At 33.4% G+C, this 26,838-nt stretch overlaps 3 protein-coding genes and 1 long non-coding RNA gene across 7 annotated transcripts; 1 reads left to right on the plus strand and 3 right to left on the minus strand.

Annotated features, from left to right (window-relative positions):
- The first annotated feature begins 895 nt into the window (after positions 1-895).
- On the plus strand, positions 896-4,421 carry LOC143350981 (uncharacterized). The gene is made up of 5 exons (XM_076782784.1): positions 896-1,228; positions 2,235-2,468; positions 2,687-3,019; positions 3,421-3,648; positions 3,907-4,421. Exons 1-5 carry the CDS (start codon positions 919-921, stop codon positions 4,161-4,163), a joined length of 1,362 nt encoding a protein of 453 aa, XP_076638899.1. The 5' UTR covers positions 896-918; the 3' UTR covers positions 4,164-4,421.
- LOC143351011 (uncharacterized) lies at positions 2,984-4,636 on the minus strand. Its single transcript, XR_013081412.1, has 3 exons — positions 4,554-4,636; positions 3,201-3,375; positions 2,984-3,105 (listed from the first exon to the last, which is right to left on the minus strand). It is a non-coding gene; the product is annotated as an uncharacterized LOC143351011 (long non-coding RNA).
- Positions 4,637-8,562: 3,926 nt separating this feature from the next.
- On the minus strand, positions 8,563-13,295 carry LOC143350782 (dnaJ homolog l(2)tid, mitochondrial). 2 transcript variants are annotated; one of them, XM_076782768.1, is made up of 6 exons: positions 13,100-13,295; positions 11,930-12,390; positions 11,204-11,467; positions 10,655-11,099; positions 10,077-10,195; positions 9,786-9,919 (listed from the first exon to the last, which is right to left on the minus strand). In XM_076782768.1, exons 1-5 carry the CDS (start codon positions 13,293-13,295, stop codon positions 10,089-10,091), a joined length of 1,473 nt encoding a protein of 490 aa, XP_076638883.1. In that variant the 3' UTR covers positions 9,786-9,919; positions 10,077-10,088. The 2 variants fall into 2 exon arrangements, with proteins under 2 accessions (XP_076638882.1, XP_076638883.1); XM_076782767.1 differs by lacking the exon at positions 10,077-10,195 and having other exon boundaries at positions 8,563-9,919.
- Positions 13,296-13,918: 623 nt separating this feature from the next.
- LOC143348220 (uncharacterized) lies at positions 13,919-26,190 on the minus strand. 3 transcript variants are annotated; one of them, XM_076778230.1, is made up of 6 exons: positions 25,768-26,190; positions 25,317-25,384; positions 24,184-25,201; positions 23,707-24,032; positions 21,584-23,627; positions 13,919-21,502 (listed from the first exon to the last, which is right to left on the minus strand). In XM_076778230.1, exons 1-6 carry the CDS (start codon positions 26,177-26,179, stop codon positions 21,186-21,188), a joined length of 4,185 nt encoding a protein of 1,394 aa, XP_076634345.1. In that variant the 5' UTR covers positions 26,180-26,190; the 3' UTR covers positions 13,919-21,185. The 3 variants fall into 3 exon arrangements, with proteins under 3 accessions (XP_076634345.1, XP_076634340.1, XP_076634334.1); XM_076778225.1 differs by having other exon boundaries at positions 13,919-20,976; positions 21,182-23,627; XM_076778219.1 differs by having other exon boundaries at positions 13,919-23,627.
- Between the last annotated feature and the right edge of the window lie 648 nt (positions 26,191-26,838).

The raw sequence follows: 26,838 nt of genomic DNA on the forward strand, positions 1-26,838 counted from the left end.
CTTGTATTGTTAAAGAAGAGCAAGCAACAAGAGCGAAACGTTAAACATAAAAGAACAAGAGGGAATGATTTTATGTAATTTAGAATGCATAATTACAATGGACAGTATTAAAATTACTCGTGATAAACGACGCAGTGGGAATTGCACTCTCTCGACAATGAAGGTGGGCAGATATTAGCATGTGTATTCACTGATATGTGACGCATGCTGTCACAGATTGACCTACAAATTCTAATCACTTATTCAATTTTCTCGTTTGTCAACAAAAATCTCTTATTTGAAGTTTCTTTATTCCACAAACTATAATATTTCTATTTCCACTCATAATTTCTAGAAATGGAACTATTGTTTAGAGAACCAAGTAGAAAGACGATGAAGAAATACGGTTACGACTTCAGAAGAAGCGTTAAAACAAAATATTAGTGAAACATGACAATCGATAGAAATATTGCGTTTAAGTTACTCCACTCGATGAAAAACGGACTTAGGGCTGTTGTAAGAGCAAACGGTGGGCCAACTTCTTCTTAAAACTTTCAACTATTTAATTTGAACATTAAATTTTGATTCCGCTCAAATACTTTTGTGAGCCACTTCTGGTGGTGCGTGTTTACAATAAATATATTGTAAAAACGGTATATATTGTTGTATTATTTTCTAATTTTACATATGTACTCTTAGGACCTATCCCTTATTATATGCGTTATATTGCTTCGATTTAACATACCTATTTAATTAGTTGAATGTTATAAATGCGAGTGTTGGAATACTTTATACGAATGTATATGTTTAGATTACAACTGTATCCCTTTTATTAGATATTAAGTTCCGAAGATATCACCGACTGTAAGAGGATTAAGGGGAAGTGACCGGACGTGATTGCGTTATAATTTATAGTAACCGTCACCTCGACCTTTCTCGATGGACGTGCCCCTTTTTCCAGCGCCACCGACATTCAAGGGTGCACCGTCGCCTCTTAGTGATGTAGTAGATATTGCAAAGTTCACACGCGTTCCATTGCCCACGGTCGCCTGTCCTCGTAGACGATATGTGTCGAAATCGCGACGCACGTCTGGAATCCGTAGGATACAACGTTGTACTCGCAAGAACCTGGTCTATCCTAACTCGAGGGACCAGATCGGACACCGTATCACCGAGTTCCGTATAACAATGACGGAACGACGACGCAGCAACAACGAAGAAGACGACGATGATGTAGTATGCGCCATCGGTACGAGTATTGGCTCTTATTTCTATTGAATCGTGTAGCAAAATATCGGATACGTGCAAAAGTTTCGATGGATTTTGTTATTAATAAAAAAATCGTAGCGGGATTCATCCTTCAGAAAAGAATCGTCAGGATTGAATTTAGAAAACCATCTTTCACGGGTTGGAAGCGACGCAATGGACTCACCAAACGCATCGCATATGTTTTTCTGTTACTATTCATCTTCGATATTAATTTTCAACAAAATTGTCTGCTCAAAGCATCCACTTTTGATTGTAACAATCGACAGTCGTTTGTTGCATCGCGTAGAAAGAATTTTAATAGACGATTTATTGTTTTAAACGAAAGGGTACTGATCGAGAATCCATCAAAGCTTCTTCGCGCATCCAATATTTCATTCCTGCCTGTTTAGTAATTTCTTTTGTTTTCAATCAAAGAGGATTCAATAAAGTAGAACAGGTTTCGTTTCAAGGGCAGAAAATGAAGAAACGGAATTTAAACCACCCTTAAAGTTTAAAATAGCGGATAAGGAGCGAGCGAAAAATTGAACGCTGACATCGCAATGTCGAGCGTTTAGAACAATTTCCAAAAAGGTGATATTTTTTTTTTTTAATTTTGTAACAAACTACAGTTTTTGGGAGTAATATATTAACAAAATTAATTAGGACGTCTCCCAGTCTTTTAGAAGATTCCCTATTTTTCTAAATGTGTGCCTACTTTTCCGCGGACTCTTTCACTCTTACATGAATGAAACGAGTATATCCTCCTAAACGCACTCGCGCATCTATAAAATAATAATCAGTACATAACAGCACGTACTAGACTAATCGATATCTTTGTCATACTAACTAAAGAGGTAGAATAAATAACAAAAATAACAGTGAACGCCAACTAATTTATGATGGAAAAGAATCTCTGATGCTTCCGTATCATATGAATGTGCATAATTTTCCTCCAATGGCAGATAATCGAGAAATTGTATGATAATGATTTAATCTATTGTTCACAGGTTCGCCTACGACGATTTCAGAAGAGTTTGCTCGGCGATATAAACCAGTAGTAGAACCTAAGAAATCATTGAAATCGGTAGCTATTCAAACTATAGTTGGTTTACCATTACGACTAAAACTTTTGCCATCTGTGAAGGACATTATTGAAGAAAGCGATACAACTAATTCAAAAATATCTTCCAGAATATGGAAGCATATTAGATTTTTAGGAAGACTATCGCTCTCATTATTCGGTAAAAATAAATCGATAACTTGTTGTTATTCACATTTTATCCTAATTTGCTAGAAATTAACGCGTCGACTGCTATGGTGGTCGTTGGTTATTTAAATAGTGCGCGTGTAGCAATTTTTTAAAGTGAAATAAATAAGTTACTCTTAATCGATCGATAGAGAAGAAGTAATTTTATGCTTCGAGACATTTTCTTATTGAATACGATTGAATTCGTTGCAGGTTTATCATGGTTACTTACCATTTGGGCAGTCGTTGGTGCGTTTGCCTTTTGTGCAACCGAAGGACCACGCGAGCGCGAACAAGTTGTAAAATTAAAGAATATGCAGAAAACTTTAGCAGTCGGCCTGGCGACAGAGTTGAGACAATTACGAACAGAACAAGAGGAAGACGTAGAGCCACTTTGGAGTAACAAGGTACACCAGTATGTAGCAAAACACGAAGAAGTTTTGTTAATGGCCGTCAGTGCTGGATACGGCGAAAGTGGAAACGCGGGACGACTTTGGACATTTCCTGGATGTGTTCTCTTTTCTATCTCCCTTCTCACTACTTTAGGTACGAAAAATATATTCTTCTATACTGTAGATTCTTCTGATTAATATGAGTCCAATTATTGATAACGTTTCGGCCAAGTCTCAATGCTAAAAATCCAAAAATATTTTTGTTATAAAACTCGTTATAAAATACACTGTCGCTGATGATAGTGCTTAAAAATGTATGTATGATGAGATTATACCTAACCGCTTCAGCGATTGCACTCGAACTGCAATGTTAACGCCCCCCTAATGTTTGTTATCGCTCTAATCTCCGGGACAAGTATAGGCGACGAAGAAAAAATAATGGATGCTCTTGTTCGTGTGAAATTTGTTCTTTTAACCAAATCGATTCTTTGGTCCGATTATAGTTCGTCCCTGAAAATTGCAGTAATTTAATTTCGTTTGTTCGATTTATCGTAGGTTTTGGTGCTCCGGTTCCACGTACTACGGCTGGTCGAACAGTGACTGTAATTTTCGCAGCGATCGGAATACCCGCACACTTTCTTTTGATTATGAACTTTGGCCTCATATGGGCATTACGATTACAGAGATATGCTATAGCCAGAACAAAAATCGAATGCGAGCAAACTGAAGGACAATTGACACCAGTACCCAAGTGGGTTAAAATTGTACCCTTCGTTTGTCTAGGTAATTATTAAATTATATAAAATATTACTGACGCGCTGAAATATCGTTACGCATGATTTTTTTCTTTTTTCGTGCGTATACGATTCCTTTTAAGTTACGAAAAACATTTACAGAGATATACTCCTAGAACAAATTACAAAAATCGTACGTCTATAAATCGAACAAGAAATCATGTTACTTATCGGAGAGAGTCGATTAATTGATATTATTTACAGATACAGAATCAATTAACTATAAATGAATGTTTTCAAATTCTAGGTAGTTACTATCTGATGGGAATTATGTGTTTCGGGGTAGCTAGACACAGACCGATCGCAGCAAGCGTCCTCTTTCCTTTGGATTTTACGGCTGCCGGTGGTCTTTCAACTATACTTGGTCACGTGAGAGTATTGTACGGATTTTATCTGGAAGGAGCAGTTGCTATTACGTCTATTGCGCTTGCCGTATTACGTGTATCGGCTACGCAAAACTTGACCAACATCGGCCTTAAATACGGCTTACTGATCGAAGCCTAATTTTATATTTAGTTACAATACTCGTTCGAATTTTTCTTGGTCACGGTATACGCTATAATAAACAAGTATGTCAATTAAGTCGTATAAATTTTTTGAAACGAAATACCATTAACATGATAAATACAAATACTCTCACGTAACAGTTATCAACGTGCATATAGAAACATTTAATATCGTTATAATCATACTGTGTTAAACGGAAAGTACGTGCATTTTTATTCTAAATAAATTCGACTGTATATTTATTTATTTATTCAATGGCATAATTTCCATTAATCCTCTCTTAGTGCCTCCGACCGTTCCATGAATTTCTTTAATACTATCTTCGATGCTTTTCCCGTTCAGATCATTTTTTAACAACCCGAAGAGGTAATAATCTGATGGTGTTACCTTATACTTCGGGCACAGACGAGGTATATGAATAGACCTTTCACCTTATGGGCTTTCGTGGCCCAACTGACTGCCATACCGACCTGAAAATTCGGAGGTGATTTTAGCGTCCTCTTCTCATGGATGGCGGTCAGTTGAGAAACTATTTACTGAATTAGTATTGATAGGTGACAGCTATAGGGTTTGCGTAAATACATGTGAGTTGACCATGGAAAGGATTAAAATTCATTTCTAAATCTATTGGTATGTTGTGAGTGACACGAAAATGGTAATGGGGGTTCGAGACCCCATAAAAATGGGCCGAAAAAATACATTGGGTGAGAGATCTACTCGTATACCTCGTCTCTGATAATACTCTAGAATCTTTGATGAATCAATGAGAATAAAAACTAACCTAACGAAGAAGCTGTATATTTATGATGACCTATGCAAGGCAGATCGCAGCCAGTTTGCTAATATTATTTAGTTTTTAATTAATAATTGCATTACTCAGCTAAGAGTGATACGATTATTAATTAAATGCTAAATAATATTACCCAGGTCTCACCACATGGAGGTTGCTGCGAATGGAGACCCGCCCTAACCGATTCTCAATCACCCTCCATTAATAAAGATCTTCTGTGACCAACGATCGGTTGGTCGAAGAAGAAACAAACGAAAGTGCAACCAATGAAAGATGTACAACCAACGAAGAGAGTTGAAAGAATTTTCAAAAGAATTTGTCTTCAAATAAAAATAACCTGCCTAAAAGAATGGTTAACCAAACACCTGCCTAATTATAAATCTAAATTCGTTTATTATATCAAGAAACAATTCTAAATTCGCAGCCATTAGCTCGGTGTCACCCACGCAGAATAACTTTTCTATCGTGGGTGACACCGATTACCAGGTCTCACCACGTGGAGGTTGCTGCGAGTGGAGACCCAAAGAGAGATAGATGGAATCCAAATTCCATCGATCTCCCTTTTACATCCTTAGAAACTAAATTAGTCATGCCAAGTAATTATTTTGTTTAAAAAGGGATGAAGCTAAATTCTGGGAGACGCGACGCGACGCGATGCTGAACCGTGCAGCAGATCTTCGGATCGAATCAACACTACCCTTGGTAGATTGATTTCTATTTCTAGAAATCGATCTATCATTGGCAGGCGACTAGATCTTTCGGACAAACTAGACGGCCGATCACATGTTTCGTTCGACGAAACAGTGGTGACCGAAGCAAGAAACGAGATAACGAGTCGAGAGAAGCTACTTGTTAAATAATTACTTGGCAATATTGGGAGACGCATAGAATAGGGACTTAAAATTAACGTCGAAGCTCAAGTCTAGTCAAGTTGAAGCTAAAATTCGGACGATAGAAGGAAACACAGTTCCTTGGATGTTAGTTGTACCAAGCAATTATGTGATTAAAAAGAGGGATGAAGCTAAATCGTGGGATACGCGACGCGATGCTGTACCGTGCAGCGGATCCGAGGATCGAACCTACTGCCCTTGCTAACTCGATCTCAACAAGAAAACAGATAACTGCAACCCTGAATCGAGGTCTCCATTTCTCCAACGCAACCCGCCGGGAGCCCGAAGGACCCGACTTAGGCTGTCTGACAAAGAGAGAGTACCTGAGACAGAGTCGACTTCCGCTGGAAGGTATGCGTTTCCGCAGAATACGGAAACTCCACACCTTCCAGCGAAGTGCCGTTTTCCCTCAATCAAGCTTACCAAGGGAAGGCGATTAGATCTTTCGGACCAGATACACGGCCGATCACATGTTTCAATCGATGAAACAGTGGCGACCGAAGCTAGGAACGAGGGAACGAGCGAGAGAGAAGCTACTTATTGAATAATTGCTTGGTAGGACGCGGAAATGTAATAAAGAAATAATAAAGAAATCTTCGACGTTAAATTTAAGATTCGCGCCGAAGCTTAAATCTAATGTACTTAGAATTAAATGTCCCTCGGCGGTTGTGGCGTCTTCCCTCGATGTCCTGGCGATTAATCTAAATTGTATAATCTAAACTGAAATCAAAACTAACATTTATATTAGTGTGATATGGAAGGAAATTTAATAAGGAAATTTAAGCTGAAACATAAAAATAAAAATCTTATATTAATCAGTATCATCGAAACAAATATGGTATATGCATCGACACCATGTTATACATATCAAAACGAACATTCGTAATAATGAAAGAAACTTGGATCGAGACACCAAGTTGAATCAACCCCAAACAATCAAACGAAATGGAAGAATCAAAATAATAAATATAATAATGAAAGAAATTTGAATTGAGACATCAAGTTGAATCAACCCCAAACAATCAAACGAAATGGAAGAATCAAACAAAGTACCTCCGCAGATCATTACGAGAATTCGAGCAAGAACGTAAAAATAGAAATTCATGAAATTCTATAGAAACAAATATAGTATATGATTAAAAATAATATTACATTATTATACCCTGCAATATTATACATATCAAAGCAATCACATAAATTCGAAAAACAAGGTAAAAGTAGAAACAGAGAAAAGGAACATTCATAATAACCAAATAAAATCAGATAGATAAATAAACAAATGAAAATAATAAAATATAAATAGGTGGAGTAGACTTACTACTTGTCAGTAGGACAGGATAGTTACCACATAGGATGGTTACCACTGGGCCAGCTGTAAAATAAGAAAATATTCAAATTATAGCAACATCAGTTAGGCAAGTAGAGCAAAATCAGTTCAATGAAGCGAAATTAGTATCAAACGATAGAATAGAAGAGGGGAGAGAACTTTTGAACAGTTCTTACCGTTGGTCATCACGGTCCGGCACTGGTCAGTAGTGGTCAGTAGTCGTATCTCCACTGGTCAGCACTGGTCAGTAGTGGTCAGTTCTGGTCAGTCCTGGTCAGTCCTGGTCACTCCTGGTCACTCCTGGTCCCCCCAGTGGTCAGCGCTCCACGAATGGCCTGGCTTTGGCCCGCGAGACCCGATTCCCCTGGATGCTCCAGGGGTACTGAAGAATTTGTCCAGCGGTAGTCTTCGAGTGGGGAAGTCGAAGAGTGGGGAGACAGTGTCAACGTGAAGAGTTAAGAACCGCTTGGTCTAGAGAACAATACTATTTCAATTGGTCCCACCTCTTGACCATTTCTGGATCTTCACTGGACCGCTGACCTTGATGTCAACCTCACTGTTGACCACCAGTGACCATAAGTTAGTCATTGATCATCGACCCATTAAAACCATTACGAAGATTAAAGCCTTCTTATGAGGATTCCCTTACAACTTGATGCATGATCTTTTTAACATTTTGTTCCACTTTGGAAGAGTATATCTCATGTTATAAGATACTTGTGGTACAGCGATAGCATTCATCCCACTAACGATAGGTCAATTCTTTACCTCGTTTATGTGTAATAGGTATACATGGGTTGGAAAATAAAAATGTCTGGGCAGTTGAGACTGAAAATCGTATGTCTTACTTAAGGTTTATTGTATTTACTCCACCAAATGTAATCGTGATGATCATTCAAGTAATATTATATTTCATATATAATGTCATCAAATATACATCAAGATAAAGCAATAAGCACTAGATTATCTTTTACGGATTTTATTTTATTTAAATTCAACGTTCTATTTCTCTTATTGGAAAATCCATTACATTCTACTCTTTCTTTTAAGTAGGTATTTATATATTCAATAGTATAAAGTATAATAATAAAATATGCCCAAAAGATCATTTATATTTTTCGAAATTATTATAAAAAAGAGTTAAATTAAAATAAGTAGCATTAACAAATTTTTCCAGTTATCTATTCTTTATACATCAAAGACAAAGCCTCAAATATTACAATTAATAAAACTACAAAATATTTATATATATTAACAGTTTTTTTTTTCATTTTTATGCTAGTGTATATAAAGAAATTAATATAATAGTTTGTGTTGTATTTATCAAATAAATAATTTCATAATATAGAAATTATCAAGTCAACTTAGTTGATAAAACTAGAAGTTTCAAAGCTCTAAATTACCCTTAAATTTAAATAAGCATTTAAATAAACAATTACTGTTATGTTTATTTTTAGTTACAATTCACTTCTTTCATACAAAATTTACGCCTTTTACACTAAAACACTTATAAAATTCTTTAATTCAGAAACTTACTTTGGAAATCACGCGAACGCATGTCTAAGGGAATGGAAAAAATGAAAAAGAAAATTGTTGAAAAGGGACTTTAAAAATTAAATGTAACCATACCTTCACAAATTAAATTATTTGTCTTTCTTTTACAAGTGTAAACAATTTAATTAAAATAATAGATTCTATTTATATTTACATAATGTTTTCTTTACATCTATTCATCCTTTCTACTATGTTTATTTGCATACATGCATGTTTAATTGTGCATACAGTAATGCCTTGGATATTGAACGATGTTTGAGACTGAATTTGGCTAAAGTTAAAGGGAGATCTTCCAGAAAGTCTCGTGCATCTCTTTCTTTCAGAAATTGATTCAGTAGATTTAAAAACAAACTTACTTGATCGCCGGGACAAGCAGGTAGTCAGTTTTAAGAACTGGTAGGGACAGCAACCGGCCAATTTCTAAGGCATCATTGCATTATGAATTCGTTTTGGATAGTATGAAAGTAAAGGACCTAATGGTTGACCATAAGTGTAAATATAACACAGTGTATAATTTATTATACATGTATTATAGATGTTATTAAGGCGACCTTTTATCATCAATTTTTTTTATGGATACATATGTACTTACTCGGTAAATTGTATCAATTGCCGATGTGCTTTGGTTTAAAAAGAAATTTGTTTATACTTCCACAAATGTGTCGGAGTCATCGCAAATCAATTTGCGCATCTAATCGCATTCTATAAATCGGAAATCGAGCAACACATTTGTGGTAATATATACAAGTTTTTTGAAGTCAAGTATGTATAGATTAAATAAACGAAAACATTAGCATACAATTGCATTTGTAATAAACACATCAAGTTGCAGTCGACTTTGTTTCGTATTGTATTAATGTTGGCAACGGCAATATAGATTCTATTACATAGTAATTAACTTTTACATTTATTAATTTTGAACGTTATTTCTTTCACAGCTGACGTGAATGAATAATTTGCTAACATTCACAAAATCTAACGGTGTCATAATATTATGATGCTTGCCTTTGCTTTGTGTTAACGTCTTCATTTTTCGAACTATCGTATTTCGATTTCGTATTATTTCGTGATTTATCTTCAGAATCGTCAGTTTTTGGAGATGTATTTTGTGTATTAGAAATATCTTCATTACCTAATGCTATTCGTATGGATTCTACTAACTCGAGAGGACCAATATAACTTTCTTTTGTACCTTAAAACCAAAAATAGTTTTATTAGAATAGTAAGTATTTAATAAATACTTATTATGTTGTTCTATCAATGAAAACAGATAACAATGAATATTTTGCAACATATTCATCGTTAACACCAAAAATAGATTTTACATTTCGTCCTAAACATTTACTCACCTATATTTTAATTTATCCAAATATAGCTTTTTTGATCTTATTAAGCAGACCATCGTTATGATCCGGTTCACCGTCGGTATTCTGTCTCGCTTGAGTTTTTACGTTTGGACCTGCCATGCCTAAAAGAAGGTATAATCTAATGATAAAAATACTTGATATAAAAGCACACAATAAAAAACTGTATGCTAAACAGTTAAACAAGTCAATTAAACAACTAAATAATTCGTTAATGCTTTTATTTTTTAGACACTGATATTTTATTTATATTCAACACCAATAAAACACATGTATAAATTTGTACATCATTTATTTAATTAGCAATGGCAGGTACATGTAAAGAAACTCAAGCGACACACGCATCTAATCTTATGTGAACTTACCAAACTCGAAGATTATTTGTTATAAAATGTTACATAAGATATTGAAAGGACTTCAGGCATATTATTAAAATTTAATGTACTTCAGAAAAATGATAATATGGAAATTCACATATGTTTCAGTTTCTTGTTAGGTACATATACATAACTAACTCTTAAACTATAATAATCAGTCTCAAAATTCATTGCATTTATTCTTACCATCTGTTTTGTGTGTTATACCATATATACTGCCAGGAGTATCAGTTTCAAGCTCGGCATAAGCTTGGAGTAAAGCCAATTGTTTGGTATTTAATTTTGTAGGCACTGTTATTTTAATGTGTACATAATGGTCTCCACATCCTATGCCATTCACCTTTTTCACTCCTTTTCCATTGAGCCTAATTTTAGTATGGGACGAAGTACCAGACTGTATTTGTATAGTATGATCCTCATAAATGCCTTCAATTCTTATTGTGCCACCAAGTACTGCTTGTGATAACGAAATTTCAGCATCTGTATGTATGTCTGATCCATCTCTACGAAAGTATTTTGATTTTTCCACTCGGAATGTTATAAACACTTCTTTGTTACCCACAGTCATACGAATTGTTTGACCATCTTCAATACCAGCTGGAACTGGAACTGTTACTTTTTTTCTTTGTACCTGTTTTTAAAATACACGTTCGTAGAAAATGATTACTACATTTGTTAGTTCATTTAATGCTTTCATGTGTTTTTAATTAGTATAAAATGTAATAGAATTCGTACCGATTGTCCTTTTCCGTCACATTCCTGACACGGAAATTTAATAAATACCTTGTCGCCGCGACAGTAACGACAAGTGTATCGCATCACAAAAGGACCATTACCAATCGTTTCCATCCCAGTGCCATTACAATGTTGGCACTTAACTGCTTTTGTACCTATCTCACAACGGGAACCTTTACATTTTGGACATGTATCGATTACATTCAGTTGAACATCTTTATTTATACCCCTGGCAGCTTGTGAAAAAGTTAAATTCATAATGACCTAAAGAAACAAAAATAAAAACCTATATACATATACATGCATGCACACACAAGATGATTCTGAAATTGTGGTACAACTGAAACAAAGGTGATTCCTTGTATAAAATAAGTCAAAAATGTAGAGAATGCAAAACATATAAATTTCCCTAACAAAGAGAAATTCGAAAGTTCTTTACCCATTTTGGAATCTGATATTTTGTTTTCAAGATATAAACAGTTAAAGTTTTTATATGTCATGGACACATAACTCTCGTGTGTGAGTGTGTGCATGTGCCATTGCACAATCAGCTGATCAGGATATAAATAACATGTATTAAGAGTAAACTTTAACTGTTTGTATTTTGTAAATAAAGTCTCAGATTGCAAAATGGTATAGGGCTCTCCAACTTCTCTTTGCACAAAAAATTTATATGTTTTGACTCATCCCATTGTTTTAAAACACTTGTATACATTTTATATGTACCTCTTGAGCTGCTCCATAACCAGATTTCGATTCAGCATAATCATCAAAACGATCAAAAATATTAGATCGAAAAGCATCATCTCCAAAGATTGATCTAAATAACTCTTCTGGATTAGCAGATGATGGGTACTCCCAGTTAGTTCCATAATCTTTGGCTTGACCCCGAGAATTCCCCATTCCCATTCGATGAGCAGATTCTCCCCATGTATCATAGTCTTTTCTTTTATTATCATCACTTAATACTTCGTAAGCTTCAGAAACCTCTTGAAATTTTTTACTAGCATTTGGATCTCCTTTATTTGTATCAGGATGATATTTTTTAGCCAATTGATAATATGCCTTCTTAATGTCCTTTGCTGAAGCATTTTTAGATACACCTAATATCTCATAATAATTAAGTTTTAAAAGCTGATTTGTAATATGTATTTCTCTTTGGGTTTGGGTCAAATGTCCTGTCACATCTGTAATTATATTTCAAAAGAATGTTTTAAATGAAAAAGTTTTTGTACCAAATTTATAATACATCAATGTATACTATTAAATAAAATCTTTTAAAATATATTTTATTATTAATCCTTTGCACTTAGCACATATTTAAAATACATTTTAATTGACATTTAATCATATACCTTCCCACTGCTAATTAATTCCAAACATAAAAAACAAAATTAATAAACCATTTGAATATAATTTTATATAACAATTTTTTCAATATACTCGCATGTACATACAATTGTTAGAATTATTAATTATTGTTACGAAGAATAAGAATTGGCTAAAGGAGTACAAAGAATTGAATATAAAATATTGTCTCCAGTTCATATTGGTTTGTAAAATTTCAAAAGTTAATTTCGGGAAGTTGTTAAAGCATTTAAGAAAAAATACCGGCGATCAGAGTCTCCTTTACAGCAGTTATAAACAAATACGTTTAACGAAACGAAGAAGCATGTGCTGTAAAATGTGGGGTTATATTCCACTTTGGAGGATTCTTTAGAGAAGTCACAAACAAGAAACTACAGGACATTTATGAAACTATACATAATAAGTTGCCTCGGAACGCCAGAATGTCTTTGACATGTTAGTAAATTCAAAATTAATGGAATATAACTCGCATTATCAGAAAAATGAGTGATGTAATCTGCGTTCTTCGTGGTTAGAGGTATACGTTACATTTTCCTATTTTCTTTGAGTTCCAATTGCGGACACCCAACGCTACTGTTGTGATAGATCGGTGACATGTGTTACATCTTTGCACAATACCACACGACAATTTATTTAGAGTACCACTGTTGATTAAACTAAAAGTTTTTGGTCGAAAAACGATCGTAAGCCCTTTGCCGGTCGCCATGTTGAGTAAAAGACACATGGTTATAGGATCACGTGACCATATCAAGCAGACAGTATACTTTCTAGAAATTGGGATTGGGATCACATATACACAGTCCTATTTTACGTAGAAAAATAACATTGATATATATCAAAGAACAAAGTTTGCATTCTAGAAGCCTAAGTTGGGCACATTTAAGCAGAATTAATGGGTCATTAAAATTATAATTGACCATTAGTCGGAATAAATTAGTCATTGATTACAAATGTTTTGTCGAAAGTAATTACATTTGATAAGTAATGTTTGAGATTACCATTACTTTCATTCATTCCCGCTGCTTTTAATCAGAGGCAAGGATAAACACCCGTGTCTTCAAGTCTCAATTAAAAATTTGAAACATTGAACGTACACATTAAAAAATCAGTTCCTCGTATTTCACATTTTTGTTAATATTTCGTTAGTATTTAAAAATATTGGTACCAGTTTACCATGTTTGATCCGTAATAGTAAATATAATATTTCAACAGTATCTTAGTATTCGTATATTATCGATTGCACTTACACGATCTAACATTAATCGATTTTCCTTTCCAACAAATGACGTTCTCATCTGCACTTATACAGTGTGTGTGTTGAAAAAATAAATGAACAAGTTTGATCAAAAGTAATTTATTTGTTTCTTTAAAAACTTAAACGTGGAATGCAACTTCTACACATAGTGACAGGTATAATATGTAAAACTACGTACTACTATATGCATAACTTTTTACGACTTTTACAAGATCAACATAATATATTTTATTGTGTATAATAATAGCATGTTTAGCATCAATAGCAATAATCCTTAAACTCTGTACTAACTATTGTGTATATCCCCTGTACTCGATTTCTTTACAAGTGAGTATCTGACTTTTGTATCATTCACTATCCCATATTTACTCTGACATAAAAGTTATTACATATTTACAAATATACAGAGTAATTCAATTTCGCATATTTTAAGATATCTTAATCGGCTTCCGCGCGTATATCTCGTGAAAACAAAGCAAAGGATAGTTTCTCGTTAACATTTTTTGAACAACTAAAGACTAACGCAAACTAGAAAATTCTTTTCTCGTATTAAACAAATTGAAAACTGAAACTACGTTCATCACCGGAAATTATTATACGATATTTGTTTCTGCAGATTTTTTATTCATTTTTGACAATGAAATTGTTGTTCTTTGAAACGATGTTTAACCAGCAAAAGAATTTAATTACACAATGATTGCTATTGAGTATACAATACGCAAAAATATAAATTAAAATGTAACACGACCAAATGTCAACCTGAAAAATATATATGTTTGTACAAAATTAAATTGCGAATTTGACAAAATTAAAGTACTTAATCTTTATATTATTATGTTTACTTACGTTTAAAAGTACAATATTATACAATGTACAGTGTAAGTATAAAAGTATACCTTCGGTAATGTGTTTAACATTTTTTAAAATTTTCTTTAATAGAAAGGAAATACCAGCGTGTTATTTTAATTAATATTAGAAGCGATAACGTCTAATGAAAAAAAGCATTAGTAAAATAATGCAGTATTTATAACCACTGAACGAAAAATTAAAAGAGAAGTTCGGTTATTTCGATCGAACAATAGACGCTTAGCTGTCATATAAAATACTATATTTTATATTAAATTGAAAATTGTAAGAAATAAGATATTACAAACATGTATTAACATTTCGTTATCCTTACGAGGGGATCGGTAAATACTGTTCTTCTATTCAAATCACGTATCGAATTGTTTTTAAATAACATTCGAATATTAAAGTAAAGTATTTTTTTAATTAGTTATTAACTTATATTTGACTCTATGTTTCTCAACATTATGCTCGTATCATTGTATTGTGACAAACATTCTCCAACTTTACGAATTACGATTTCACGAGCAGTCTTTTTTCTATAAAAAAAACAAACTCGAGAATTGTATATTTTTCTTAGATTTATTTACAAAGAATGTTTCCTGTACACGCGTCAAAATTAAATTAAATTCGTCTGTATTTGTTACCAATTGATTTTCATCGTCCAATCATTTACGAAAACGAAAATCAATACAGAAAAGCTACACGTACTAACGAAAACGAAACTTATATTTACAAATTAATTGTCAAATTCTTTTTGCGACAAACTGAATAAAGGCACCTTAAAATTCGTGATGTCCAATGTCCATCGCTTACATTATTTGGTTTTATAGCGAATATTTGTCTTCTTTTTTCAAACGATTAAAACAAATGTACCGTAATAATGATTAAATAAACTGTTTATTTTGTGTGTGTACATACACATGGTGGTCTTACGATTTGCTTTTTCCTCGAAACTATTAGGAACACCGATAAAATTCTTGTTTTTATTTTAAAATATTCAAGAGGTCATTTATGCGACATATGACAAACGTCTTTTGCTATCACACATTATTACGCGTGAAAAAATATCAAAAAAGAATTTTTGCCATAATTCCTAGAAGTTTTCGAAAAAAAAACTGCACGCGGATCAGCCTGTCTATAGGTATATGCAATATTTAACAAATCTATAATTGACCAAAGTATAGAACCCTTGGAAGTACTAACAAGTACTTGTAAGTACTCATCGTTCAAAAATAGATATCTGTAAAGAATTAAAATAAACTTGTAGAAATATTCATAAACGGACCGAAATTTTGAAGTTCGTCGTACGGAAATTATAGCTTCTTTTTTACAAATCTCGTAAACGGAAGGTAGATTACAATTGAATGCACATGAAATGCTATATTTGCGTTTAAATTTGATCATACTAATGTATAAATAATGACAATGAAGGATAATATAAAAATCGAATGAGTCGGCTTCTTTTGATCTCGACAATGGGTTGTTTACATACCTTCTAAACAAATACCCTGTATCTCTTTTTTTTTTGCAGCTAGATTGTTTTGGAATCCCTAAACAATGATTATTTTAAATGTAACGTGCAAGTTCTATGTTAGTTCGAAGTTAACGTCGATGATTATTACCTTTGCTGCGTAGGTGCAATAGTATGTATAACTTTTAATGAGATTGTAGCGAAGTATAACAGTACATCGAAGTTGTAACAATAAAATCGAAAAAATGAGAAAGCTAGTTAGTACTCCGATGTCTTAAATTTGGTCCATTTTGGAAGACAATCACGTTAAGTACGCCTTCGATGAATTTTTACTTCGTGCGTTTGATAATGCGATATACAGTGGCACGCAAAAGTCTTTGTACATGAGAATAAAATTTACCCAATTCAATTAATACGAAAATTACTGCCAACTTAGTAAAAGCAATTCAAACAAGAGGTTATCCTACGAAATAGTAATTAATTATAATTATAATACTAATAGGATACACAAGGGATGACTATCATCTTCGCCGAAAGCTACAACAGGATGCATCATTACAAGAAGTATCCTTTCCTTGGTGAAAATTAATCGATGATAAGTATATGTCTAGCTTAGCTTGTCAGCAGAACCAAACAAACTTCTTTTAGATCATGAATTACATATTCTTTCAATTACAGAAATTGACAACAATCCTGACGTGTGGTCACTATATCCATAAAATGGTAATTCTCCAAGGAATTTTCTACTAAAAGTCTGGATTGAGTCTCAAAGGCACTATTGAACCAACATCTTTTACTCTTCACACCAATTTGGTAAAACGATACATTGAGAACAAAAGTCAGTTGGGATCAAATCAATACATTGCAGGGTGAAGCTGTATGGATGAAAGGGATTCCAGAAATTATAACTTATATTCATAATTTAGGGTAAGTTTAATAAAGAAATTAATCTAGATATAGAAGAAAAAAAAACAACTGTACCCTTGTATCAATCACATTAAATAGCACGTGGCTTGGGCCCTAACCTATTAGAGTTTTAGTAGTTTTTTTTATGTAGTATTTATTGTAATTATTCGACAAGGCGAACATTCACTGCACTCACAAAGCAAATTAATAGTTGCAACAAGACAAGTATTGAATTGATACAGAAACACGTCTACTAAAATATGAATCCTTAATCGAGAAAAGAAAATATAACAGTAAAAGTAAAAGCTTTTCTTGCAAGAGCAATGGGACTGACAATCAATTACGTGTTGCATGCCCAGCGAGTGGACCAACTCTGCGGAGTAGGCACAGTGGAGGCAATTCTTCTACGCTTGCGCGGAACAGTAAAGTAGGGGGAGGAATCGTAACCCTCCTCCCCCCAGGTTACACTATTAATTATACGAAGACTTTTACGTAGCGTTATTTATACCACATATGAAATAAATATTTCTTATTTTCTCAAAAGCTCACACAGCATAATGCCCAAATTTGCTCAAAAAAAAATATTTTTACTCAATTTGTACATAAACCATTTTCAAGATCAAGAACTCTGCTTTAATTAAGTATCATCTAATTTTAAAAACACATTGTTGAAACATCAATAAAATTAAGTTGAACAAATTTCGTTTTCTTGTACGAAGACTTGTTTGGGCCACTATAGATAAAGAAGAACCATAATTAGTTTGCAACTTCCCTCGGATCATTCTTTTCCGTTATCATTTATATTGATACAATAGATTACAAAATTATCCTTTTAACCAAAGTGTTAACTAAAGAAATCGGTATATTTTACGATTATTCTTTATATCGTTTGCTGTGCTTTTAACTTTACATGTCGGTTGGTTGTATAAATTGTGCATATGCTTATGATAGAATTCATACTTTTTTATTAATAATTTTGTTTTGAGAATATTTCTTGTATGATATCTATTAAAATCTTCTGCAAGAACACTATTCGTAGAAACTCTATTTTGTGAACGAAATAATACATTTTTTTAAGATATTTCTTTGAATTGGTAACTAAAACAAAAGCTATAGATTATTCAAATTTGAAAAAAATATTACAACATATTATAACAATTAAAATAAATTGTACATTTAAGTGCATCGTCGATCATTGCAAGTAAATTATATTTTTATGTTAATTGATGTTTGTAATTTTAAAAAAACCATCCTAGAAGGCAATACAATATTTCTTGTTAGATTTGCATGCAACAAAACCATATAATATGCAAAGAACGTTATCGAAGAAAATGACTTCTTAATTTTAGCGATTTTACGAAACATTTACCAACTATATTTAAAGAAGTATTGGTCCTAATACAAAAATGTTCTCGTTCCTCGAGATTCAATACATGTTTAATAAAAATAATAAGCATCCCTACAAAACAAATGACAACAAAAATTAAAATCACTACCTAATGCATGTACAAATATTCCTAAGTAAGATAAATTACAGGAATTGAATTAAAGAATTTAATTTTGTACGCAAAGATAAGCCATTACATTTGTACCAAGGTATTTTACACTGCACGAATGTAACGTATTACACAAATATAATTTGACCAATACCATAATTTTCAGTAATTAATTTAGAAATGTGACAGATATTATTTATACGACGATACTATAAAATTACTTGGAATGAAAAAAATATTCATAATTGTTTTATAACAGCAATGCAACTAGTACCATGTACAATTAAACGTAAAAACAATGATATCCAAGGTATAAAATAATTTAGAATTGATGTGTTCATATTATACCAGGTACTTCATAACATATCGTATATTCGAAAATAAATTTCTAAGCAAAATAGATTTTATACTTTTTTTTATTTAAATAATCTAAGAAAGTGTTAAAAACCATTCTTTACGAAGAATTTATTGTATTCTTCATACAAGCCTCATTTTGTAAAACATATATAACATTGTTCATTCTTCCTTACAGAAACCTAAAGCTCATATATGAAGGCAGAGGTCGAAGGACCTGTAATACTCAACATTTAGTTGAAATCGTTCGTCAGAAAACTTTGAAATTTCAAAATTAAACGAAACTATTACAAGATTCTCGGAAACATTTGTTCACTCGTGCATATAAGCTTGAGGCATTCTTTAATTTAACAAAATATGATCAAATTTTTTACTTTAAATTTTACATTATCTTAATTGTATAAATGTTAGATAAAATTGCGAACTATATACGTCGAATTGTACGATGTATCATCTGTTTTTTTTTTACCGTCACTATTATCTTTACTTTTAATAAATTAACGATTTTCAATTATTTTACGTAAAGATAAATTCCAAATTTTTTACAGAAATAATGCTATATAGGCCAAATATGATTTTTGTAGAACAGAATATATATCACTGTATATGAATATTCCCTTTTAACAATTTCTTATGCTGTCAAACAATATTCTGTATGCACAAATCTATACTGCCAATTACTGTCATTTCACTCGCCTATGCAAATTCTTAAACACTATCTATCGATTTTTCGAACCCCTTTGTATTGTACCCGAGTGGAAGAAGTATTTAGGTTGATGATGAAGTTGTCGGAATAAATCGCTGTATCATTGTGTTAATTATTAAGTAAACTAAATGTCAATAACACGTAAGATTAAATGTACATATATACCGAGCTTGTTATCAATGCTCATCTTTATCAACTTTGTTGTATAAATAAAAATCTGTTTAAATAGAAAAAAAAGGAAAAGAGAAAAAAACTAGTACATAGTGTTTCGCCAGCAATACATTATGACAATTGGACTTTTCATGCGAGACATGAAAACACGCACATGTGACCTTGTTAATGCACACCCTTTAGAACAACAATACAATGTTTCTCTCACTCTATAATCAGTACATAAGATATCGATCCCCCGCTTATTAATAAAATATGAATTTTAAATAGTTTTGTTTAAATATACAGAAGATCTGTTTTCATTAAAATATTAATGATGATATAGGTGTTGGTGTTAAGAACTTTTCCTCTTATTAAATTGATAAGGATAAATTGCAAAGTAAACCAAAACCTTCAAATCACGTAGAATGTTCAATGAAATTATAAATAATTTACATTTACGCTTTCCCTTTCACATATATGTACATGTGTACACTGGGCACAACAAACTCGTCTACATTACTACAAAGCGTTGGGATTAGCACCAATCAGTTTGCGCGCAAAACGTCAATTTACCAATCGGAAATCAAAACGTACCTACACGTTTGCGGTATTATAGACAAGTTTCTTTTGTTTCTTTATGCCGGATATACACAATATACATATATACATACGAATTCATATCCCACACACATGCGTGTGTATATATACATGTATGTATATAGGCATACAGCATGCATACACTCGTCACGGACACATTTATATATGTACATGTATGTATACATATATGTATACATATAAAACTTAAACAAGATTCGCTGCAAGACGATTCTCTAAATAGAGTAATGTATTAATCTATGTACAGTGTACAGCTCTGATGTGCTAAATCTTTTTAATTTTCTGATCACAAATTTGTACAAATTTTGTTTGTACACATCATATTGGTCACCTATTCTATAAATATCTATTTTTTTTATTTTTCCTTTCATTCTCAGCAATATATGAGACGCTCAGGGATTTTATAGCAAAATAATTTTTGCGAGTCAGTATGAGAAAATGCTTCCACGCGTTGTCACTACCTTCGTAGCTGAAATTTCTTTGCTAAATACTAAGGCGTTTATAATTGCATGAAAATGATGATGCAGCAAATTCTCAATCGGTTAAAGATCTAACTGGTCTTTGGATAAAACACTGTAATTGCTTCTACTTCGATTAGATCTAAAAAAAAAGAAAAAGAAACTTTTATCGTATCTTGTGTATTGGTGCACGTCTCATATTTCTGTAAATTCGGATATACAACGTAAATTTACTACGCCCAAATCAGTTAGAATCCGTACGCGCAAGATTGCCGGCATGTAAGCTCGATCGCACGAACTTTTATTTCTAACAAGCAGATTGTACTACAGCTTAAAATAATTTTCACCTGTTCATGTTGACACAACAGTACTTGTCGTCGATGATTGAGCCACCGTTGTCACTGTTATTAGAGTTAACGTAGTGTCAAGAGTATTTTGTTCCGTCGTTTCCGCGTCAACGTCTTTTTCAATGCACGGTTTCTTCGGCTCCTTGTGTTCTTCGGATGAACTGGACTTCCTCTTGTGATTCGAACTCGACGAATGGGAACGACTCGACGCCGAATCGTCTTTGGACGAACGACTACTCGATGATTTTTTCTGTCCGTCCCTTCCATGACTGTGGTGCCCGTCTCTTCTTTTTTCCGATTTCCTTTCATTGTCTTTATTATCTGCGCGATCAATAGTTTTACTAGAAATATTATAATCTCTAGGCAGTGCAATAATTTTCAGCGGATCCTCTTTATTACTACCTTCTCCCGCTTTACTATCGGATTTACGTTGAGGACTCCGATGACGATGCTTCTTGTGTTCTCTGTCGCGTCTATCTCGATTTCTTCTATCCTTATGTCGTTGATTTCTGGAATCCTTGTCGTCTCTATGCTTTCTCTTGGAGTCCGAATGTAACGTACGAGTATCCGACGACAATTTCGATGAATTCTCGTCGCTACTACAATTCCTACTGTTGCTACTATGCCTTTCAGCTTCCGCTGACGGAGATGTTGACGTGATCGAAGAACAAGACGAAGAATTAGGGATTTTCGATGCAGACACCGAACTTTCTTCGCCCGAGTTACCAGTAACCGATGCGCAAACTTTCTCGTTCTTCGATCTTTCCTTAGCTTCGTCCTCGGCCATTTCGATCAATGCTTTTACTGCATTTTCGGTCGCGCATTCCATCTTCGATGTGAAAGCCAACGTAGTTTCTATTTCCAGTAATTGACAATATCGTTCTAATTTTGATATATCTTTTTTGTACTTCTGTTCAGCGATTTCAAAACTTTCTTTATGTATTTTTTCTAATACTTCTTTCGAGGCCTCCGCAACGCCAGTTCGCAAAGATTGGCAAACTTCTTCCACGTCAGTCTTTGATTTATAAATAGCAATTTCTAAAGCCTTATCTACAACTTCCGTTGCGTACGTTTTTGCTACCAATTGTCGTTGCGACAATACATCTTGTTCAAGAATAACGATGTTACAATCGGAGGTATTATGTTCCGTTGCACAAAGGTCCGAGGAACTCAAACGTCTTTTACTATCTTTCGACGAAGACACTGAGGTGCTAAATTTGTTGACCGATTTTGATTCCATGACGTTTGAAATGCTTTCTTTGCTGGATGTGTTGTTACTGCTACATCGACTATGGTGACGATGATGGACTAGTTTATGAGTACTACAGTCATACTTCTTCTTGTCTGGAGAGTGACTACTATTACTACTACTGTTACTGTGAGAATGATGATTGGATTTTTCATTGGATCGACGCCGATCGTCGTGTCTTCTTTCGGATCTCTTATCGTCTCTCTTCTCGCTACTTTGCTTTTGGTCTGTTGCGCTACTCTTTGTAGATTTATTATTGAATAGATCCGAACAATTATCATTATTCTCTTCGGAATCTCTCCTTTTGCTTGAAACAGAAGAATGTCTTGTATAGTCTCTACTTTTACGTTCTTCTTTACGCTTTCCATGCTGATCCGATTTCTTCAAATTTCCTTGATACTCGGCGGCCCTTTCTTTTGCTTTTTTCTCCTCGAATGAATCGATAGAATGTTTTTGTTCCACGCGTTGACGATTTGTATTTTCTTTCTGTTCGTCTCCTATATTCACAGCTTCTAAAGATTTCTTTTCTTTTAAACGGTGGGACGGTTCGTTTGCAACGCGCGTGTGCCTGATGCTTGAATTATGTTGTGACTCTGGATAATACTGTTTTAATCTGACATGCCACGCTACGCTTGAAACTGCGGAGACCGTTCTAAACTGATGAATTATATTACGTGGTAAAAAGTAAATATCATTATCGTATAAATTTATTCTCGCATAGCGAATACCCTGTCTACGCAATTGATTCAATTTCGCGTCTTCGACCCACTGTACACACTGCGATATAGGTGGTTCGTGAAGATCCAGTTGCAATTTTTCAACTAGTTCGGGAAAATCACCGGCGTAGAAAGCCACAACATCTTTTGTAATTCTGTTATATCCTGAAGATTGTCCGCCGTGTATAGCTTTCAGTATGCCGACTGCAGCTGTTGTCATTCTGTCCAAACCATGACCCACGTGATCTGCATGAGCTTTAGTGCGATCTTCGAACATATATTCACGGGCTTCGCTAAGACGGGGTAAATATTGGAGATTTCGTAACTCGTTAATGCCCGTTCTGCGCCTTTTGTAAGGACTTTTATTTATATCTGCTGTTGGAACTAACTGTTCCCCTGGTCTGATCCATAGAATCGGACCATCGTTTGATTCTTGAGGAGTATCCATTTTCACAACAGATAATGGACCCCAAGGCATCGTCTAAAATAGAAAATAGCAATGAACATTTTATCTCGTATTATAACATAAATATTTAAGTTATTTATTTTACAATATTTACCAGTTTTAAAAATGGATTTTCTTCCAATTTTTTTAGAAAATCTGGAAAATACCCGCCTACTTCTTCGTGAACAGTTCCTACGAGACTTATTTGGTGGAGAGGTCCATACCTAACAGTTCCATTACTATAAGCTTTACAAACTTGTTCTTTGTACTGAACCATAGTTGTAGTTTCTATGTCACTACTTCTTCCTAATACACCATTTTTCACAGTTAACGTGGGATAATTATCTGCCATGTAATCCAAAAGATCAGGAAGATACGCAGCAGCATTGTGCACTATTCCCATAACATGATGCGCGTTACCATTTTCATCTTCACCAAAAACTACCTATGATATAAAATGTCGCATTCTATAGTATTCAAAAGCACGGTAAAGTATAATTTATTTTCTTATACATATTATTTTAGAAAATTGTAGAGAAATAACTTTAAGAGTTCAAGTTCAACTGTTTTTTAAAATTATATTTATATCTACCTACCTTAAAATATTCTTGAGCTAATTCTTCTACTTGTTCTTGCGATAATGTATCAATTTCATCTTGGTACATATGCACAACAGTTGCACCACCGTTAGGATAAGTTTCTATATGAATGAATTTCTTGTACTTTAGGCCTTCCAGTAATTCACTCTTGACGGGTAGATTGTGAAGCATTTTATAATTTTTCATTTGCAAATTTAACCTGAGATTTTCATTTGTAGATTTTGAGAACGGATGAGACATCGGTTTACTGCTTAACGAAACCATACTGCGATCTCGTTTGCACTGTACACCAATGCTTGCTCGTTTTATTTTACTACGTTTATAACATCGTGAACAATAACGCCGTTCACTATGTTCCTTATTTCGTTTTTCTCTTGAAGACGAGTACGATTTAGAATGTGAATTCGAAGATGTAGAACTAATGCAATTTATTGGTTTGTTATGGGACAGTGCAGTGTCTGTTTGTCCAACTATTATTGTAGATACACTGTTACTAGCCCAATCGGACTTAACTACGCTTAATTGCTCTTGAGAATCTGCTTGTTCTGTTTTAACTTCAACAACTTCTGTTTTTATATCTCTATGGACAATGTCTATTTCTTTATCTATTTCTTTTTCCTCGTTTGTGTTTATTTGCGTAACAGAAACTTGTTCATCGGTTTTTTCCAGTTGTCCACAAAATGAATAAGACATTAGATTCTTGTTAGCTTTAACGGTTAAATTATTTGTATTTCCTTCATTATATGTTGCTGTATCCATTATAATAGTCGAAGTCACAGCTGCTGATGTCATACTGCTTGGAAATGTCGTGTCTGGACTATTTGGACTGTCAGATACTCTGGGTGGATAATCTGGACTTCTTGGACTATTAATTACTTCGCCGCTACTTTGAGGACTTTCCCCTAATTGAGGAGTGTTACCATGTTCAAAGTTTACACATCCTTCTAATATTGTTGGTAATGCATGTATACCACCAGACATTGGTGTATCTTTGTTACATGCTGAGTCAACCTACATAAAGCAAAGAAAATTATGAATACAATGTATCTTCATATCAACGATACAACGCTTCATAAAATCATATTGCTTTATATATTTTATTAATATAAACAATAAATATACATACATGAACAGCATGTTGAACTGGTTCTATTATTGTTTTTATTAATTCATTGTTGCAATGATCTGGATTCCCTATAATATATAATATTTAATCTTATCACACAAACAGAACTTATTATAATATAAAAGATATAATATTAAATCTTTATTAGAAAGTATGTCTTTAATTTAAGTGTTCCATATTAATGTAATAGTTTAAACAATATATCAAACAAAATTCATATTGTATTCAAATTATATGTAATATTCCACAGTTATCAATGAACATTATTCAATTCTCATTTTCCATTATTTATATTGTTGTAACAGTTTCTTAAATAAGTTATAAACAATAGAGCCATTGATATAAATATCAATATAAATCTCATAGAGGAAATATTTATTTAAAAATATCGTTCGTAAAGCAAACTAAATATATAAACCCATGTGTTACATGTAACGTTAAATGATATTACCGTTTGGCTGTTCAGTAAGACAGTCAACATTATCTAAATCATTCCTGTTGTTGGGCATGCTGTGTGGTTCCAAGGATGGTGAGTGTAATGTAGTGTTGATAGCAAGTTTGTAAGTAGAACGTTCTTCCACATCACCAGACGAACTCATGAAATTCACATTTCTCTGTAATTCTTTCCCTTCCGTGTTTGCACTAAATGATGACGCTGTAGAGAAAATCGTGGGCGTCCTGATTGAATGTAGAGCTAAATTGTTCGAAAACTCGTTTGTCTCCTTAATAACACTATTCCACGTTGTTCCGGGCACTTTTGCATTAGTTGTTTCCCTTCGTAGCGGTTCGAATACTTGCTGAATTGTATTATTTACATCACATCGCTCATTTGACACGATACTTGTACCAGTTTCGGATGCCATCTTGATTCTGTGAGCACATCCTGAACACAACGATACTACGCAACATTTGATTGGATATTTCTTAGCCGCCTTTTGAACAGACCTTATTCTATTCGTCTGAAATTGGATGAAAAGTAGGGGTAAGACCAGTAGATATAGAGGTATCATGCACATACATTTTTATTCATGGGAATCTTCGATCTCCAACCATGTTTTCTCTGAAATTATTTGATCGTAAAAGGCTATCAATTCTTCATAATTCTTATACACGTCATATATTGCACGATTACAAACAATTCATCTATAAATTGTTGAGCATACTTTACAATAATTGATTTGACTAAAATTATCTACATGCAAATATGTATCTGATCCAAGTATACGTGATTTTACCGCTAATTTTCAAGCCTTTAAATTTAGCAATGTATAACATTCTTATAGTTACGATCACCTTTTCGCATAAAAAGTAAATCTTAAACTAACGCAATATATGTTAATATAAACGAAACATTATCGTATAATACAGAGATTAGCATGAAACCCTCTTTTCAGCATTGAAATTCATTTCATCACCTCAGCGTTCGTCCATGAAAGCAGATATTATAGATGATATTCTATTAATGTGATTAAATGTGCAAAGGACACGAGGAAACATTTGACAAAATATAATTTAGTTTACG

Source organism: Colletes latitarsis, chromosome 2, assembly GCF_051014445.1.
Source record: "Colletes latitarsis isolate SP2378_abdomen chromosome 2, iyColLati1, whole genome shotgun sequence".
Classification (NCBI taxonomy): Eukaryota; Metazoa; Arthropoda; class Insecta; order Hymenoptera; family Colletidae; genus Colletes; species Colletes latitarsis.

Excerpts from the sequence above, each read along its gene's own strand:
- LOC143350981 (XM_076782784.1), top strand. The coding sequence starts at position 919 with ATGGACGTGCCCCTTTTTCCAGCGCCACCGACATTCAAGGGTGCACCG. Across the intron at positions 1,229-2,234 it reads TGATGTAGTATGCGCCATCG|GTTCGCCTACGACGATTTCA; the intron begins GTACGAGTATTG and ends TATTGTTCACAG. Across the intron at positions 3,649-3,906 it reads TGTACCCTTCGTTTGTCTAG|GTAGTTACTATCTGATGGGA; the intron begins GTAATTATTAAA and ends TTCAAATTCTAG.
- LOC143350782 (XM_076782767.1), bottom strand. The coding sequence starts at position 13,295 with ATGTGTCTTTTACTCAACATGGCGACCGGCAAAGGGCTTACGATCGTT. Across the intron at positions 11,100-11,203 it reads GTGACGGAAAAGGACAATCG|GTACAAAGAAAAAAAGTAAC; the intron begins GTACGAATTCTA and ends TTTTAAAAACAG. Across the intron at positions 9,920-10,654 it reads TATAACACACAAAACAGATG|GTACAAAAGAAAGTTATATT; the intron begins GTAAGAATAAAT and ends TTTGGTTTTAAG.
- LOC143348220 (XM_076778225.1), bottom strand. The coding sequence starts at position 26,179 with ATGGCATCCGAAACTGGTACAAGTATCGTGTCAAATGAGCGATGTGAT. Across the intron at positions 25,385-25,767 it reads TCTTACTGAACAGCCAAACG|GGAATCCAGATCATTGCAAC; the intron begins GTAATATCATTT and ends TATATATTATAG. Across the intron at positions 23,628-23,706 it reads AAAATCCATTTTTAAAACTG|ACGATGCCTTGGGGTCCATT; the intron begins GTAAATATTGTA and ends TTTCTATTTTAG.